We start from the raw sequence: 20312 nt of genomic DNA on the forward strand, positions 1-20312 counted from the left end.
ACAGTCTTAGCCGCGCACATCGATTGCGCCCAAAATCGCAACCGCCAGCAAAAAATATTTAAATTGATAAATAAATTTTTTAACACTTGCGAAAAATGGTGGAGGCGCCGGGTTGGTGACGGAGATTTCAATACAAGTCGATGCAGAAACAAGATTTTTTGCAAAAAGTACGATGATTAAAACACGTTTTTATGCAAGATTACGTGGCCCATTTTTAATTTATTTTTTTAAGAGACGTCAACATGTGAATTAGTGGGTGCCGTATTAACAATTACTAATTACATTGAATGTTGTGCGTATGGATGACCGCGCCCCCCTCACATTGTTTTAACAAGTGCGGACTAACCCGCCAGAAACGAATAAGACGTGAATAAAATAATTATTATTGAAACTGGTTGTGGTAGCTGAATTAAATTATTGTAAGTTGTTGCCACACGATTGCACGGCTGTATGTCTGGTTGCGTGCCATTTTCAAAATTATTACTTTTTGTAAAATTAGGCTTATGCAATGTTTTGTCACGTGTGAATGTTATCAGTTTAAAGGTAGATAAGCCGCCCTAATATTTGCATAACAAATCATTTATTAAACATGTCGGTGAAGACAGCACCAAAAATGGTGCTGGAACCATGCGCGCAACGATTGTCTGGTCGACTGTAATGTTCACTTATTCTGTGGTCTTCACTGACATTAAATTCAAGAATTAATTCAATTCTAACCTCATTCCGGTCGCACAGTTAGGTTATGTTACCAAAGTCGTCCAAACGGGCTTTTTTGATTAAGCTCCTTGTGGGGTCCGCTTTGGCAATTCATTTGAGTGTTTTCGTAATTAAACCACTAGTATTGTCCGAAAAGAGTAAAAAAAATTCAACGAAGGACAGTTGAGTGGGTTGAATTATGCGAATTAGGAGACCTGGCAATTTGACCGGTGCTCAGTTAGGTTTTGCTACCGCTTTAGGTATAATTGGGGGCTTTTACATTTGGCGGCCGTTCTTCCATAAAGAGAAACAAGCGCCAAAGGTGCCAGAACCGGACAAATAACTCAGGTGATTGTTATGTAATTGTCAACAAGTGGCTAATTTTTTGCTAGGATGGGGTGGTACAAGGCCTGGGCTGCGAAACAGCAGGGGAAGGGCTCCCTCCTGGTGATAGCTGGCGTCGGCGCTACGGCCTTTCTATGGATTGGCTACAGCCAATTTTACAAGCCCTGGCGCTCCAGACGCCGCTTGCAGGAAGCCGAAGAGTACGCCAATGTTTTGTTAAAAAGTCAGGAGTAAATGTTGTAGTTCGTGTTAATTAATAAACTAGAGTTTTGATAATTTTATTAACGACTACTAATTACAAAAAATTATTCCTCCTTGAACTTCCCGTTGTAGTAGGGCATGTACTGGAGGATGAGCTTCCAGTCGGTGGCGTACGTGATCCCGACGCCTGCCGTGGCCCCGAAGGCCACCGCGGACCCGATCCTGTAAACTGTTGCATAACACCCCCAAAATTGTAACAAAAACTCACCATTGCGAGGCGATTTCTATGTGTTTTTTGCCGATTAGCCGCAAGGGGCCCGGGAGTCGCACAGCGGGAGACATAGCGCGTTTTGAACGATGCAAGAAATAAAATGCAATAACCCCCTTGTACAAATGTCACACTGACGTTTCTATTTCTACTACTGGCATCTGCTGTAGTATTTGCACAGCAAACAAAACCGGCGCCAAATTTGAACCGTAACGATTTAACGCGTAACCAGGGAACGAAAAGCGCAGTAACATGGAGTTTGTCGTGGATAAGGTTTCCGAGGACTCATTTTACGAGAATCTTCTAATCGGGTTGCCCAAAGTTTTGGAAAAACTGCCAAGTGTGTCCGATTTGTACTTGGAGCGGTTTTCCCCAGTCCAGCACAATAATATTTGCGCCTGGGAGCAGAAACATGGTGTTTTGTTGCCGGAGGATTTGCGCTCGTTTTACGCCTCAACTAACGGTCTGTTGTACACTTATAATTTCCATTATAGAGGTGATATGGTAAAAATGAAGGAGGTTGTAAGTAATACAAGGTTTAAGATTCGGGGTCCGAGGAGGATAAGGTCGTGGGCCGGATTGAAGTCAATGGTTTGAATGAACTGGCCCCCGTGTACGGCTACGAGATTAAGCCCGACCCTGGCGTGAACATGGAAGACGACCACTATGAGTTAAAACTGGGCACTGACAGCAAAATTTTTGAGCTGGTCAATTTGAACGATCTTGGACGAGTATGTCTCAAAAATTGGATTCAAACTAGCTTTGAATTTTTGAATTTTGAGTTTGCGGCATAAAAGTTTAAGTTAATTGTTTTCGTCTTCAGCTTGCTTCTATTGATGAAACTAATCTTTTTTTAAGCGCAAAATATGATTTTTTTCATTAAAATAAATCAGATAAAAATTTTTGTGAAAGTTGACCATTACCGTGGAATGGCTGAGCTACATATTTTTCTAATGGCGAGATTTTTTCTAGAAATTCTTTAGCTCTTTGTATTTTCTGCTTGTTTTATTTTTTCTATTTTTAGTTTTAGTACAGTGCAATTTTTAAGGTAAACAAGTTCGAATAGCAGTTGGTAGACTTTGCTTTCCGAATTGTATTTACAATTTAAAACAGACTATTTATTATTATTAATATTAATAACAATCAGTGCGCAAGTCTGAAGCTGTTTGCAGAAATTTTTTTTCTTTATGGTGCCCCCTAAATTAAAGTGTATTGACTACACCACTGGCTATGCTCCCTCCCGGTTTTGTATTTTAGGCACATATTTCAGGTGATTTTGGTGTACATAAACCACCGCTACTTGCCGAGCATTTGGCTCCACAACGCTTCGATGAAATTCAATTTTCTCGCTGACGACTTCACGACTTACCTCCGTATGTGCGTCCACCACTTGGGAATCCCCTTTTGGCAGTTCTCGTTCAGTGGAGAGGGGATACCGGAATGGAGCGAGGTTAGCAAAAGGCTCAAAATCTTGATAAAAATTTATTTGCAGATGGTCTTTCGATTGCTGGCGCCGGCAATTCTGCCCCTACATAAAAAAATCGACGAGATAAAAAAACACGATGATGAATTTTCCGACATCCTAATAAATAAAATCGACTCGAATATATTCAGAACCACGAGACTAACCCCAAACACTATGCCGCCCAACGAACCAAATTTAACCCCGCGTCAAATAAAGAAGAAACAATTGAAGCCGAAATTTCCGCCCAAGTTGCAAAAAAAGCCCCTTCATCACAGCAAAAAAAATTAAGTCAGTTTGATTATCGGAAAGTAGCGATTGACCGAGAAATCGAACTCTGGGGGCGTCACCGAGTCTTTCTTGTGCCCCCCGGCTAGCAACTTCAACACAATAAAATTAGTTTTGGATATTTTAATCAGGTCGATTATTTCGCTATCAGCTTGGATGTTCTCCAGCAATTGGCGCGCTTGGTGGAAGTGTTTGCACCCCGTTACGTAAAAATAAATACTATCAACTGGTTGTTGCAACCTCTCAACGGACGTCATCTCCCGAAATTCCGAGTACTGGACTGGGGGCGGCGTGAGGAGGTTCTGAAAGGGGGCGAAACGGTGCTCATACCGCACTTGTTCGTTATCGAACTGGGGGTGGGGCATCGTCAGTTTCCCGTCCAATCGGAAGCCCATCAAAGCCTGCAATTAGCCCAATTAAAAGTGCACAATTAATACGCAATGTTTACTTTGTAGTAACCGCCGCACATGTTCTGTAACGCCTGGTAATAAACAATGTCCCGATTGTAGGGCCTTGGTTTTCTCTTGTGTTTCGGTTTCTTTTTCGACGTGTTTTTCGACTTTTGTAACTCGTTTATGAGCTCGTTTTCGACTAGAAAACTATCAGCCCGTGAAAGGGCCGACACCAGCCACCCGTATAAAAACTCGTACAAGTACCTGAAACCGTTCAAATGCTAAGTTTATACTTATTATTCTTGTGGCGTTTAAAAAATGGGTAAAATGTTACTCAAGTACCTGAACTCGTATCCAAATTATTAATCAAATTGAATAATTTAACGAAAAAGAGCATTAAAATTACCAATAAATGTAGTAATATTCGTGCCTGCTGTAGAGTTCCAACTCGAACCCTGCCAGTAAGTACATAATCATAATTTTGAGCGTGTGGTACAAAATCCAAGTACCGAAACATGCCAAATGTGGCCGTGAGGTCGAATTGACCGATATATTATGTAAATAAGCGTCGACTCGTTCAGCCTAGAAAAAACAATTATTTCTTACTCTTAATAATCACACAATTACCTCATCTTGTAGATTAGTAAACTCTTCAAGTAAATGAGCCAACTTGTCTCTTTGTCTGGCCCTGTTGTGGCCACAAAGTTGTAAAAAACTAGCGAAAGGTCGCGTACAATGAGCCAAAAACGTCTCCACGTATTTTTTGGCCTAGAAATAGACAAGTTATTGACAAAAAAACAATGTTTTTACACTACTTGTTGGTTCGAAAGAATCGATTTTGAGACCAACGCAGGTGGGCATATGAACGTCTTCACTGCTTCCTTTAAAATGTCACGCAAGGCGCACGGGTTTGTCCCTATGACACATTCAAATAGTGGCAAAATTACGGAATAATTGACTGAAAATATTGTTTTTCATCCAGTTTTAGGTAATTTCTCAGCACTTTTGTGAGAACAAAATATTTTCAGTTTTAATAATTTTGGGGCATACCTTGATATAGTAACTGAAGAGCTGACCGAGACAGCAAACACGGACTAGTTTTACTAAAATCAATGAAGAAATCCTACCAAAAAAACTATAGTTGCGATTGATTTCCAAACCAACTTACTATAACTTGGTGTAGCGACGTTATTGACTGGATTTTTGTTATGGTTTTAAACCTGTCGACCATGTCTGAGAAATAGTTGAGGGCTTCGCCCCTCGGCTTAATTTTGGTGTAGCGAGGAAACGTTGGGGGTAACAATCGCTGGTTTATTAAGGGTTCAAAGCCCGGAATTAACTCGTTATCACCTAGTATTAGGATAAATATGATTTTTTTGCAACTTTTAATCAAGATTTAACCTGATTGGAGCCCCAAATCGACCGTTTCTTTCATGATAATTAATTGGTCAGACGCTGTGAGCAGCAGTCTTTGGCAGTCGGTGATGGCAGGGGGCTGGTCCTCGCGCCTCATCAGCGTCAAAGCTTGGTAAAACACTCGCATGAATTTAATGCGTGCGTGAACAGCTTGAATTTCACTCTTAAAAAAACAAATTTAGATAAAACAATTACAGGGACCTGTAATTACAGATGATTGTTTCGACCGAATTTTCCGATGTAATTCCTCTTCAACTTCGCGTAACATTCCGATAATTCTCTGTTCGGAGATGTCAGGATTGAGGTGGTAGCCGTATTGCATCGGTTGGAAGTCCTCTTCTTCGTAAACCATGGCTCTATGGCCAGAAAATGAAACACAAATTTGATTTCAGCATTACTCACTTGTGCACAAAATGCTTAATTATTTCCAATAGTTTGTACACCATGAGGCAGAAAGCTTTCATAGTCCTGTCTTCTATGCTGTAAGGCTTATGTAAATAAAGATTAGTGAAAACGGTTTGAGCCAACGAATGACCTTCTAACCACGAAACGATACAAGCCAGTGTAGTGTCAATAATCCCGATCATTTTTTCGTACGAGAAATCATCCAATTGCAATATACCCTCCTGTAACACAATAGCTAATATCGATTTTTGTTTAAGAACGGTAAAAAAAGAGCAAATTACAAAAAAAAACAGTAGAAAAAATTCGTTTCATAAGATCTTGAAGCACTCATTCATTCAAATAGCTAGTGGCTGACGCCACTATGTTTTTGAAGTTGAATTCGTACTTCAAGACTCGTCTTATAAAACTTGTTTCTAATATACTATTCAAGTATATTATATTATATATATATATTATAATTATTATAAATAAGCCGTTTATTTTGCGTTTTTTTGGTATTAGTTGCCCGTTTTTTTTAAGACGTGAGATGACATTACTATAACAGCAATCTGTTAACTTTATGTCGATTGTAGAAAAAATTATAATTTGGGAAAAAATCAAAGCTTGTAACCTCAATTGTCTGGCTGAGTGTCTTGGCTTTGCGCGCCCCCCTGTTACAAACCATCCCAGCGTCCATTTTGGGGTCCATCATCTCAATCGCTGACATGGCCTCAAAAAGCCCAAACAAATTGTCGTGCAATAACTCGCCCATGCCTAAGTCTGGAACTCTCATTTAACAAAAAATTGTTGCCTTGGTTTTGGTGCAAAATACCTATAACTGCATCCTTAAATTCTGAGGTTATGTCAGCCCATTTGTACATCAATATCTTATCTAAAGTTTCCCCGTTACATTCCCTGAAACGGAATTGCAACAAATGGGCAAATTCGGGAAGAAATACTCACGAATCTGAATATTCCATAATTTTTTAGGTGATTTGTCTGGGATTATGTGACTTCGCCGTCAGGTTGGCAACAACCCTTTTTGTTACTAATATTGGTAGAGTCCGCGAAATGACAGATCGTCCACGGTGGTAGGAGTGCGCAGAGACGAAAACTCGTCTCGGACGAGTCCAATCTTTAAATTAGGGGTGTTGGCAGAAAACAGTGGCGTGGCGTGTACTTACATGTGTAGGAAATTCGTCTTAAAGTTTAACATTTCAATATTACCAGTTATAGTAAAGATACCAGTAGAAACATTTTTTGCAATAAACGCGTTTTTACTCTTTACTCATTGTGTATTTTTATTTATTCGACCTCTCTGCTTTGTATTTCTAGGAAATCAAGTGTATTAGCATTAGATATGATTTTTACTATTTCATCTTGCAATTATTGAATAGAGGAAATTTTAACTACTACAAATTATGAATCTCAAACCCTTCTTGATCATAGAATAGTTTTTTGCTACGCCACTGCTCAATCTCCTCACTCGATGAAGTACGCATTGGCTCCGCCTATCGTGGTCGTTTACAGAGTTTCCGAGCTCTACCACTAATTTTCGCACTAAAATTTCACATTGCCAGTTTCTGTTTAAATATAAACATGCATTTTTATTTTTCCATTAACTGCATGCGAAACTTTTATAATTTTAGACGTTTATACACAAATACATTTGTCATAATTAATTTTTCTAGATCAATACTGTTCTATTTTGAATAATTCTGTGTATGAATGTTTCTAAATTTGACGGATTTGAACAGTGAATGTTTCTGGTTATGACCTGTTTTAGACGTGTGATGACGTCACATCCGAGGTTAGGTGTGCGGCGCAGGCGGCGAGGGCGGTTCAGTCGACAGCGAGCAGTGGTACGGGTCAGATCGCGAGCGGGAGCGGGAGGCGAGGCGAAGCGAGGTGAGTCGGTTTATTTAAATTATTGTGTATTGTGCGGTTTCGTTCAATTTATTCAGTTTGTTACTTGCCGTTGTCGCGAACGGACGTGTGTTCAAGCAAATCTAAATTTTCCGGTTTAAGTTTTCAATTCGGTGGCTAGTGATCGCGTTTGAGTGACACATTTTAAATACAGTAAATAAAATTATTATCAAACACTCAAATAATTTATTGCCACGTAATTTTGTCTTTAATTTCAATGAATGAAAGTGGCTTGCTCAAAATTTAATGCAAATAAACATTTTTTTGGTTTCATTTTTATTATTATTTTTTTTAATGCTACAAACGGTAGCCAACGTGGAAGCGATATGAAGGTAGGTGTATTTTATTGCTGTGTCGTATTTATTTATTTCACAAACCAATAATTTCATAAAACTTAAATGCAATTAAAATCTTTAAATGCGGTGTTGAAAAGTGATATTTTGAGTGACACATTTTAAATACAGTAACTATAAATAAAATAAAACACTCAAATAATTAATTGCCACGTAATAATTTTGTCTTTAATTTCAATGAATGAAAGTGGCTTGCTCAAAATTTAATGCAAATAAACATTTTTTTGGTTTCATTTTTATTATTATTTTTTTTAATGCTACAAACGGTAGCCAACGTGGAAGCGATATGAAGGTAGGTGTATTTTATTGCTGTGTCGTATTTATTTATTTCTCAAACCAATAATTTCATAAAACTTAAATGCAATTAAAATCTTTAAATGCGGTGTTGAAAAGTGATATTTTGAGTGACACATTTTAAATACAGTAACTATAAATAAAATAAAACACTCAAATAATTAATTGCCACGTAATAATTTTGTCTTTAATTTCAATGAATGAAAGTGGCTTGCTCAAAATTTAATGCAAATAAACATTTTTTTGGTTTCATTTTTATTATTATTTTTTTTAATGCTACAAACGGTAGCCAACGTGGAAGCGATATGAAGGTAGGTGTATTTTATTGCTGTGTCGTATTTATTTATTTCACAAACCAATAATTTCATAAAACTTAAATGCAATTAAAATCTTTAAATGCGGTGTTGAAAAGTGATATTTTGAGTGACACATTTTAAATACAGTAACTATAAATAAAATAAAACACTCAAATAATTAATTGCCACGTAATAATTTTGTCTTTAATTTCAATGAATGAAAGTGGCTTGCTCAAAATTTAATGCAAATAAACATTTTTTTGGTTTCATTTTTATTATTATTTTTTTTAATGCTACAAACGGTAGCCAACGTGGAAGCGATATGAAGGTAGGTGTATTTTATTGCTGTGTCGTATTTATTTATTTCACAAACCAATAATTTCATAAAACTTAAATGCAATTAAAATCTTTAAATGCGGTGTTGAAAAGTGATATTTTGAGTGACACATTTTAAATACAGTAACTATAAATAAAATAAAACACTCAAATAATTAATTGCCACGTAATAATTTTGTCTTTAATTTCAATGAATGAAAGTGGCTTGCTCAAAATTTAATGCAAATAAACATTTTTTTGGTTTCATTTTTATTATTATTTTTTTTAATGCTACAAACGGTAGCCAACGTGGAAGCGATATGAAGGTAGGTGTATTTTATTGCTGTGTCGTATTTATTTATTTCACAAACCAATAATTTCATAAAACTTAAATGCAATTAAAATCTTTAAATGCGGTGTTGAAAAGTGATATTTTGAGTGACACATTTTAAATACAGTAACTATAAATAAAATAAAACACTCAAATAATTAATTGCCACGTAATAATTTTGTCTTTAATTTCAATGAATGAAAGTGGCTTGCTCAAAATTTAATGCAAATAAACATTTTTTTGGTTTCATTTTTATTATTATTTTTTTTAATGCTACAAACGGTAGCCAACGTGGAAGCGATATGAAGGTAGGTGTATTTTATTGCTGTGTCGTATTTATTTATTTCACAAACCAATAATTTCATAAAACTTAAATGCAATTAATATCTTTAAATGCGGTGTTGAAAAGTGATATTTTGAGTGACACATTTTAAATACAGTAACTATAAATAAAATAAAACACTCAAATAATTAATTGCCACGTAATAATTTTGTCTTTAATTTCAATGAATGAAAGTGGCTTGCTCAAAATTTAATGCAAATAAACATTTTTTTGGTTTCATTTTTATTATTATTTTTTTTAATGCTACAAACGGTAGCCAACGTGGAAGCGATATGAAGGTAGGTGTATTTTATTGCTGTGTCGTATTTATTTATTTCACAAACCAATAATTTCATAAAACTTAAATGCAATTAATATCTTTAAATGCGGTGTTGAAAAGTGATATTTTGAGTGACACATTTTAAATACAGTAACTATAAATAAAATAAAACACTCAAATAATTAATTGCCACGTAATAATTTTGTCTTTAATTTCAATGAATGAAAGTGGCTTGCTCAAAATTTAATGCAAATAAACATTTTTTTGGTTTCATTTTTATTATTATTTTTTTTAATGCTACAAACGGTAGCCAACGTGGAAGCGATATGAAGGTAGGTGTATTTTATTGCTGTGTCGTATTTATTTATTTCACAAACCAATAATTTCATAAAACTTAAATGCAATTAAAATCTTTAAATGCGGTGTTGAAAAGTGATATTTTGAGTGACACATTTTAAATACAGTAACTATAAATAAAATAAAACACTCAAATAATTAATTGCCACGTAATAATTTTGTCTTTAATTTCAATGAATGAAAGTGGCTTGCTCAAAATTTAATGCAAATAAACATTTTTTTGGTTTCATTTTTATTATTATTTTTTTTAATGCTACAAACGGTAGCCAACGTGGAAGCGATATGAAGGTAGGTGTATTTTATTGCTGTGTCGTATTTATTTATTTCACAAACCAATAATTTCATAAAACTTAAATGCAATTAATATCTTTAAATGCGGTGTTGAAAAGTGATATTTTGAGTGACACATTTTAAATACAGTAACTATAAATAAAATAAAACACTCAAATAATTAATTGCCACGTAATAATTTTGTCTTTAATTTCAATGAATGAAAGTGGCTTGCTCAAAATTTAATGCAAATAAACATTTTTTTGGTTTCATTTTTATTATTATTTTTTTTAATGCTACAAACGGTAGCCAACGTGGAAGCGATATGAAGGTAGGTGTATTTTATTGCTGTGTCGTATTTATTTATTTCACAAACCAATAATTTCATAAAACTTAAATGCAATTAAAATCTTTAAATGCGGTGTTGAAAAGTGATATTTTGAGTGACACATTTTAAATACAGTAACTATAAATAAAATAAAACACTCAAATAATTAATTGCCACGTAATAATTTTGTCTTTAATTTCAATGAATGAAAGTGGCTTGCTCAAAATTTAATGCAAATAAACATTTTTTTGGTTTCATTTTTATTATTATTTTTTTTAATGCTACAAACGGTAGCCAACGTGGAAGCGATATGAAGGTAGGTGTATTTTATTGCTGTGTCGTATTTATTTATTTCACAAACCAATAATTTCATAAAACTTAAATGCAATTAAAATCTTTAAATGCGGTGTTGAAAAGTGATATTTTGAGTGACACATTTTAAATACAGTAACTATAAATAAAATAAAACACTCAAATAATTAATTGCCACGTAATAATTTTGTCTTTAATTTCAATGAATGAAAGTGGCTTGCTCAAAATTTAATGCAAATAAACATTTTTTTGGTTTCATTTTTATTATTATTTTTTTTAATGCTACAAACGGTAGCCAACGTGGAAGCGATATGAAGGTAGGTGTATTTTATTGCTGTGTCGTATTTATTTATTTCACAAACCAATAATTTCATAAAACTTAAATGCAATTAAAATCTTTAAATGCGGTGTTGAAAAGTGATATTTTGAGTGACACATTTTAAATACAGTAACTATAAATAAAATAAAACACTCAAATAATTAATTGCCACGTAATAATTTTGTCTTTAATTTCAATGAATGAAAGTGGCTGCTCAAAATTTAAGCAAATAAACATTTTTTTGGTTTCATTTTTATTATTATTTTTTTTAATGCTACAAACGGTAGCCAACGTGGAAGCGATATGAAGGTAGGTGTATTTTATTGCTGTGTCGTATTTATTTATTTCACAAACCAATAATTTCATAAAACTTAAATGCAATTAATATCTTTAAATGCGGTGTTGAAAAGTGATATTTTGAGTGACACATTTTAAATACAGTAACTATAAATAAAATAAAACACTCAAATAATTAATTGCCACGTAATAATTTTGTCTTTAATTTCAATGAATGAAAATGGCTTGCTCAAAATTTAATGCAAATAAACATTTTTTTGGTTTCATTTTTATTATTATTTTTTTTAATGCTACAAACGGTAGCCAACGTGGAAGCGATATGAAGGTAGGTGTATTTTATTGCTGTGTCGTATTTATTTATTTCACAAACCAATAATTTCATAAAACTTAAATGCAATTAAAATCTTTAAATGCGGTGTTGAAAAGTGATATTTTGAGTGACACATTTTAAATACAGTAACTATAAATAAAATAAAACACTCAAATAATTAATTGCCACGTAATAATTTTGTCTTTAATTTCAATGAATGAAAGTGGCTTGCTCAAAATTTAATGCAAATAAACATTTTTTTGGTTTCATTTTTATTATTATTTTTTTTAATGCTACAAACGGTAGCCAACGTGGAAGCGATATGAAGGTAGGTGTATTTTATTGCTGTGTCGTATTTATTTATTTCACAAACCAATAATTTCATAAAACTTAAATGCAATTAATATCTTTAAATGCGGTGTTGAAAAGTGATATTTTGAGTGACACATTTTAAATACAGTAACTATAAATAAAATAAAACACTCAAATAATTAATTGCCACGTAATAATTTTGTCTTTAATTTCAATGAATGAAAGTGGCTTGCTCAAAATTTAATGCAAATAAACATTTTTTTGGTTTCATTTTTATTATTATTTTTTTTAATGCTACAAACGGTAGCCAACGTGGAAGCGATATGAAGGTAGGTGTATTTTATTGCTGTGTCGTATTTATTTATTTCACAAACCAATAATTTCATAAAACTTAAATGCAATTAATATCTTTAAATGCGGTGTTGAAAAGTGATATTTTGAGTGACACATTTTAAATACAGTAACTATAAATAAAATAAAACACTCAAATAATTAATTGCCACGTAATAATTTTGTCTTTAATTTCAATGAATGAAAGTGGCTTGCTCAAAATTTAATGCAAATAAACATTTTTTTGGTTTCATTTTTATTATTATTTTTTTTAATGCTACAAACGGTAGCCAACGTGGAAGCGATATGAAGGTAGGTGTATTTTATTGCTGTGTCGTATTTATTTATTTCACAAACCAATAATTTCATAAAACTTAAATGCAATTAAAATCTTTAAATGCGGTGTTGAAAAGTGATATTTTGAGTGACACATTTTAAATACAGTAACTATAAATAAAATAAAACACTCAAATAATTAATTGCCACGTAATAATTTTGTCTTTAATTTCAATGAATGAAAGTGGCTTGCTCAAAATTTAATGCAAATAAACATTTTTTTGGTTTCATTTTTATTATTATTTTTTTTAATGCTACAAACGGTAGCCAACGTGGAAGCGATATGAAGGTAGGTGTATTTTATTGCTGTGTCGTATTTATTTATTTCACAAACCAATAATTTCATAAAACTTAAATGCAATTAAAATCTTTAAATGCGGTGTTGAAAAGTGATATTTTGAGTGACACATTTTAAATACAGTAACTATAAATAAAATAAAACACTCAAATAATTAATTGCCACGTAATAATTTTGTCTTTAATTTCAATGAATGAAAGTGGCTGCTCAAAATTTAAGCAAATAAACATTTTTTTGGTTTCATTTTTATTATTATTTTTTTTAATGCTACAAACGGTAGCCAACGTGGAAGCGATATGAAGGTAGGTGTATTTTATTGCTGTGTCGTGTTTATTTATTTCACAAACCAATAATTTCATAAAACTTAAATGCAATTAAAATCTTTAAATGCGGTGTTGAAAAGTGATATTTTGAGTGACACATTTTAAATACAGTAACTATAAATAAAATAAAACACTCAAATAATTAATTGCCACGTAATAATTTTGTCTTTAATTTCAATGAATGAAAATGGCTTGCTCAAAATTTAATGCAAATAAACATTTTTTTGGTTTCATTTTTATTATTATTTTTTTTAATGCTACAAACGGTAGCCAACGTGGAAGCGATATGAAGGTAGGTGTATTTTATTGCTGTGTCGTGTTTATTTATTTCACAAACCAATAATTTCATAAAACTTAAATGCAATTAAAATCTTTAAATGCGGTGTTGAAAAGTGATATTTTGAGTGACACATTTTAAATACAGTAACTATAAATAAAATAAAACACTCAAATAATTAATTGCCACGTAATAATTTTGTCTTTAATTTCAATGAATGAAAATGGCTTGCTCAAAATTTAATGCAAATAAACATTTTTTTGGTTTCATTTTTATTATTATTTTTTTTAATGCTACAAACGGTAGCCAACGTGGAAGCGATATGAAGGTAGGTGTATTTTATTGCTGTGTCGTATTTATTTATTTCACAAACCAATAATTTCATAAAACTTAAATGCAATTAATATCTTTAAATGCGGTGTTGAAAAGTGATATTTTGAGTGACACATTTTAAATACAGTAACTATAAATAAAATAAAACACTCAAATAATTAATTGCCACGTAATAATTTTGTCTTTAATTTCAATGAATGAAAATGGCTTGCTCAAAATTTAATGCAAATAAACATTTTTTTGGTTTCATTTTTATTATTATTTTTTTTAATGCTACAAACGGTAGCCAACGTGGAAGCGATATGAAGGTAGGTGTATTTTATTGCTGTGTCGTATTTATTTATTTCACAAACCAATAATTTCATAAAACTTAAATGCAATTAAAATCTTTAAATGCGGTGTTGAAAAGTGATATTTTGAGTGACACATTTTAAATACAGTAACTATAAATAAAATAAAACACTCAAATAATTAATTGCCACGTAATAATTTTGTCTTTAATTTCAATGAATGAAAGTGGCTTGCTCAAAATTTAATGCAAATAAACATTTTTTTGGTTTCATTTTTATTATTATTTTTTTTAATGCTACAAACGGTAGCCAACGTGGAAGCGATATGAAGGTAGGTGTATTTTATTGCTGTGTCGTATTTATTTATTTCACAAACCAATAATTTCATAAAACTTAAATGCAATTAAAATCTTTAAATGCGGTGTTGAAAAGTGATATTTTGAGTGACACATTTTAAATACAGTAACTATAAATAAAATAAAACACTCAAATAATTAATTGCCACGTAATAATTTTGTCTTTAATTTCAATGAATGAAAGTGGCTTGCTCAAAATTTAATGCAAATAAACATTTTTTTGGTTTCATTTTTATTATTATTTTTTTTAATGCTACAAACGGTAGCCAACGTGGAAGCGATATGAAGGTAGGTGTATTTTATTGCTGTGTCGTATTTATTTATTTCACAAACCAATAATTTCATAAAACTTAAATGCAATTAAAATCTTTAAATGCGGTGTTGAAAAGTGATATTTTGAGTGACACATTTTAAATACAGTAACTATAAATAAAATAAAACACTCAAATAATTAATTGCCACGTAATAATTTTGTCTTTAATTTCAATGAATGAAAGTGGCTTGCTCAAAATTTAATGCAAATAAACATTTTTTTGGTTTCATTTTTATTATTATTTTTTTTAATGCTACAAACGGTAGCCAACGTGGAAGCGATATGAAGGTAGGTGTATTTTATTGCTGTGTCGTATTTATTTATTTCACAAACCAATAATTTCATAAAACTTAAATGCAATTAAAATCTTTAAATGCGGTGTTGAAAAGTGATATTTTGAGTGACACATTTTAAATACAGTAACTATAAATAAAATAAAACACTCAAATAATTAATTGCCACGTAATAATTTTGTCTTTAATTTCAATGAATGAAAGTGGCTTGCTCAAAATTTAATGCAAATAAACATTTTTTTGGTTTCATTTTTATTATTATTTTTTTTAATGCTACAAACGGTAGCCAACGTGGAAGCGATATGAAGGTAGGTGTATTTTATTGCTGTGTCGTATTTATTTATTTCACAAACCAATAATTTCATAAAACTTAAATGCAATTAAAATCTTTAAATGCGGTGTTGAAAAGTGATATTTTGAGTGACACATTTTAAATACAGTAACTATAAATAAAATAAAACACTCAAATAATTAATTGCCACGTAATAATTTTGTCTTTAATTTCAATGAATGAAAGTGGCTTGCTCAAAATTTAATGCAAATAAACATTTTTTTGGTTTCATTTTTATTATTATTTTTTTTAATGCTACAAACGGTAGCCAACGTGGAAGCGATATGAAGGTAGGTGTATTTTATTGCTGTGTCGTATTTATTTATTTCACAAACCAATAATTTCATAAAACTTAAATGCAATTAAAATCTTTAAATGCGGTGTTGAAAAGTGATATTTTGAGTGACACATTTTAAATACAGTAACTATAAATAAAATAAAACACTCAAATAATTAATTGCCACGTAATAATTTTGTCTTTAATTTCAATGAATGAAAGTGGCTTGCTCAAAATTTAATGCAAATAAACATTTTTTTGGTTTCATTTTTATTATTATTTTTTTTAATGCTACAAACGGTAGCCAACGTGGAAGCGATATGAAGGTAGGTGTATTTTATTGCTGTGTCGTATTTATTTATTTCACAAACCAATAATTTCATAAAACTTAAATGCAATTAAAATCTTTAAATGCGGTGTTGAAAAGTGATATTTTGAGTGACACATTTTAAATACAGTAACTATAAATAAAATAAAACACTCAAATAATTAATTGCCACGTAATAATTTTGTCTTTAATTTCAATGAATGAAAATGGCTTGCTCAAAATTTAATGCAAATAAACATTTTTTTGGTTTCATTTTTATTATTATTTTTTTTAATGCTACAAACGGTAGCCAACGTGGAAGCGATATGAAGGTAGGTGTATTTTATTGCTGTGTCGTATTTATTTATTTCACAAACCAATAATTTCATAAAACTTAAATGCAATTAAAATCTTTAAATGCGGTGTTGAAAAGTGATATTTTGAGTGACACATTTTAAATACAGTAACTATAAATAAAATAAAACACTCAAATAATTAATTGCCACGTAATAATTTTGTCTTTAATTTCAATGAATGAAAATGGCTTGCTCAAAATTTAATGCAAATAAACATTTTTTTGGTTTCATTTTTATTATTATTTTTTTTAATGCTACAAACGGTAGCCAACGTGGAAGCGATATGAAGGTAGGTGTATTTTATTGCTGTGTCGTATTTATTTATTTCACAAACCAATAATTTCATAAAACTTAAATGCAATTAAAATCTTTAAATGCGGTGTTGAAAAGTGATATTTTGAGTGACACATTTTAAATACAGTAACTATAAATAAAATAAAACACTCAAATAATTAATTGCCACGTAATAATTTTGTCTTTAATTTCAATGAATGAAAGTGGCTTGCTCAAAATTTAATGCAAATAAACATTTTTTTGGTTTCATTTTTATTATTATTTTTTTTAATGCTACAAACGGTAGCCAACGTGGAAGCGATATGAAGGTAGGTGTATTTTATTGCTGTGTCGTATTTATTTATTTCACAAACCAATAATTTCATAAAACTTAAATGCAATTAAAATCTTTAAATGCGGTGTTGAAAAGTGATATTTTGAGTGACACATTTTAAATACAGTAACTATAAATAAAATAAAACACTCAAATAATTAATTGCCACGTAATAATTTTGTCTTTAATTTCAATGAATGAAAGTGGCTTGCTCAAAATTTAATGCAAATAAACATTTTTTTGGTTTCATTTTTATTATTATTTTTTTTAATGCTACAAACGGTAGCCAACGTGGAAGCGATATGAAGGTAGGTGTATTTTATTGCTGTGTCGTATTTATTTATTTCACAAACCAATAATTTCATAAAACTTAAATGCAATTAAAATCTTTAAATGCGGTGTTGAAAAGTGATATTTTGAGTGACACATTTTAAATACAGTAACTATAAATAAAATAAAACACTCAAATAATTAATTGCCACGTAATAATTTTGTCTTTAATTTCAATGAATGAAAGTGGCTTGCTCAAAATTTAATGCAAATAAACATTTTTTTGGTTTCATTTTTATTATTATTTTTTTTAATGCTACAAACGGTAGCCAACGTGGAAGCGATATGAAGGTAGGTGTATTTTATTGCTGTGTCGTATTTATTTATTTCACAAACCAATAATTTCATAAAACTTAAATGCAATTAAAATCTTTAAATGCGGTGTTGAAAAGTGATATTTTGAGTGACACATTTTAAATACAGTAACTATAAATAAAATAAAACACTCAAATAATTAATTGCCACGTAATAATTTTGTCTTTAATTTCAATGAATGAAAATGGCTTGCTCAAAATTTAATGCAAATAAACATTTTTTTGGTTTCATTTTTATTATTATTTTTTTTAATGCTACAAACGGTAGCCAACGTGGAAGCGATATGAAGGTAGGTGTATTTTATTGCTGTGTCGTATTTATTTATTTCACAAACCAATAATTTCATAAAACTTAAATGCAATTAAAATCTTTAAATGCGGTGTTGAAAAGTGATATTTTGAGTGACACATTTTAAATACAGTAACTATAAATAAAATAAAACACTCAAATAATTAATTGCCACGTAATAATTTTGTCTTTAATTTCAATGAATGAAAGTGGCTTGCTCAAAATTTAATGCAAATAAACATTTTTTTGGTTTCATTTTTATTATTATTTTTTTTAATGCTACAAACGGTAGCCAACGTGGAAGCGATATGAAGGTAGGTGTATTTTATTGCTGTGTCGTATTTATTTATTTCACAAACCAATAATTTCAAACGTATTGTGTATTTTTTATTTTGTTTAATATTGACAAACGTTGCTTGTTGTAACTTTCATGCAAATAAAGATTTTTATTGGTGTTGTTTTAATTTTTTAAATGTCTTGCTACAAACAGTAGCCAACGCAGAAGCCATATGAAGGTAGGTGCATTTTTTTGCGTTTTATCTTGTGATGTGTTGATTTAATAGCTTGTGTGCCATATATTATACCGTATTGTGTATCCTTTCTTCTGTATAATATTTATTAAAGACGCTTGTTGTAACTTTCCTACAAATTAATTTTTTTGTTGGTTGTGTTTTTAATTTATTTTTTAGGTTTTGCTACAAATGGTAGCAGATGCAGTACAAAAGGTAAGAGCATTTATTTAACGCCAAGTGAAAAAGCTTTGATTTTTGTGTACTATTTTTTCATTTCACAAACCAATAATTCCTTTATTCCCTTCATTTGAAATAATCATTGTTTACCTCATCCTTATATCCTTTTTTCCTGGCAAAAATGCTCTAAACCTCCACGTGGTTCTTGCTGGACAAATTAGTTATTAGCTAATTTGACCAATTAGAGCAATCCTTAAATATAATAAGTATTCTTGATTGTTTTTTACACCTTTAAATTATGTCGCTTGTAGTAATTTTCATGCAAATAAAGATTTTTTAATGGTGTTGTTTTTAATTTCTTTTTATTGTTTTGCTACAAACAGTAGCCAACGTGGAAGCCATAAAGGTAGGTGCATTTTTTCCCTTCAATTTATCTGTGGTATTGAATTTCTTATAGTTTGAGTGCCACATATTATGTTGTATTGTGTGTTTTTTATTTTGTATAATATTGATAACATGTAACTTTTATGCAAATAAAGATTTTTTTAATGGTGTTGTTTTTAATTTCTTTTTATTGTTTTGCTACAAATAGTAGCCAACGCAGAAGCCATAAATGTAGGTGCATTTTATTTTTGTCACGTATTTTTTTTTATTTCCAATAATTACCAATAATTCTTTTATTTCCCTCATTTTCTAATAATCATTGTTTACCTCATCCTTATATCCTTTTTTTCCTGGCAAGAATGCTCTAAACCTCCACGTGGTTCTTGCTGGACAAGTTAGTTATTAATTTGACTAATTAGAGCAATCCTTAAATACGAATTTTTTTTAAATTCGTTAAGATCCTAAGGGTCGTTTGTCCGAACATGATTTTTGTACAGTCAAAGGCCCTATTAGAGGGCTTGATTTCCTACAAAAATTAAGAAAATTTCAGGATATAAAAGGGATGAAAAGAAAATAAAGTTTTCGAAATAGGGAAATTTTATAGAATCTTTAAAAATTCATTAAGGTCTCAAGGGGTGTTTGTCCGAACATGAATTTTTTACAGTCCAAGGCGCAATCGGAGGGCTTAATCTCTTGCAAAAATAAAGAAAATTGCGGGATATAAAAGGGGTGAAAAAAAATAACGCTTGCAAAATAGGAAAATCTTAAAGAATCTTAAAAAATTCATAAGGTCCCAAAGGGTGTTTGTTCAAACATGATTTTTTCACAGTCGAAGGCTCTATCGAAGGGCTTAATCTCCTGCAAAAATAAAGAAAATTGCAGGATTTGAAGGGTGTGAAAAAAATCGGTTTGCAGTGCTTCAATATAAGAATAAAAAATTCAGAAATTAAATGCAGTCAAGTTTTAATTTTTAATAGAAACACATTACAATGGTCAAAAGATGATTTAGAGTCCGCAAAATGACAAATCGTCCACGGTGGTAGGAGTGCGCAGAGACGAAAACTCGTCACGGACGAGTCCAATCTTTAAATTAGGGGTGTTGGTAGAAAACAGTGGCGTGGCGTGGCCCTACATCTGTAGGGAATTCGTCTTAAAATTTAACATTTCAATATTACCTGTTATAATAAAAATACCAGTAGAAACAT

The 20312-nt window shown here is 31.2% G+C and overlaps 2 protein-coding genes across 2 annotated transcripts; one reads left to right on the top strand and one right to left on the bottom strand.

The window, feature by feature from the left end:
* Positions 1–585: 585 nt before the first annotated feature.
* Positions 586–3917, top strand: LOC655412 (tubulin polyglutamylase complex subunit 2). Its single transcript, XM_064359311.1, has 5 exons — positions 586–1044; positions 1089–2006; positions 2054–2241; positions 2781–2960; positions 3003–3917. Exons 2-5 carry the CDS (start codon positions 1763–1765, stop codon positions 3261–3263), a joined length of 873 nt encoding a protein of 290 aa, XP_064215381.1. The 5' UTR covers positions 586–1044; positions 1089–1762; the 3' UTR covers positions 3264–3917.
* On the bottom strand, positions 2980–6648 carry Naa35 (N(alpha)-acetyltransferase 35). The gene is made up of 13 exons (XM_064359310.1): positions 6416–6648; positions 6285–6367; positions 6084–6232; positions 5471–5694; positions 5280–5424; positions 5054–5231; positions 4821–5002; positions 4703–4775; positions 4468–4568; positions 4280–4420; positions 4059–4234; positions 3709–3916; positions 2980–3661 (listed from the first exon to the last, which is right to left on the bottom strand). The coding sequence occupies exons 1-13, from the start codon at positions 6430–6432 to the stop codon at positions 3260–3262; spliced, it is 2079 nt and encodes a 692-aa protein (XP_064215380.1). The 5' UTR covers positions 6433–6648; the 3' UTR covers positions 2980–3259.
* Between the last annotated feature and the right edge of the window lie 13664 nt (positions 6649–20312).

The sequence above is a fragment of the Tribolium castaneum genome, chromosome 10 (genome assembly GCF_031307605.1).
Source record: "Tribolium castaneum strain GA2 chromosome 10, icTriCast1.1, whole genome shotgun sequence".
In the NCBI taxonomy this organism is placed as follows: domain Eukaryota; kingdom Metazoa; phylum Arthropoda; class Insecta; order Coleoptera; family Tenebrionidae; genus Tribolium; species Tribolium castaneum.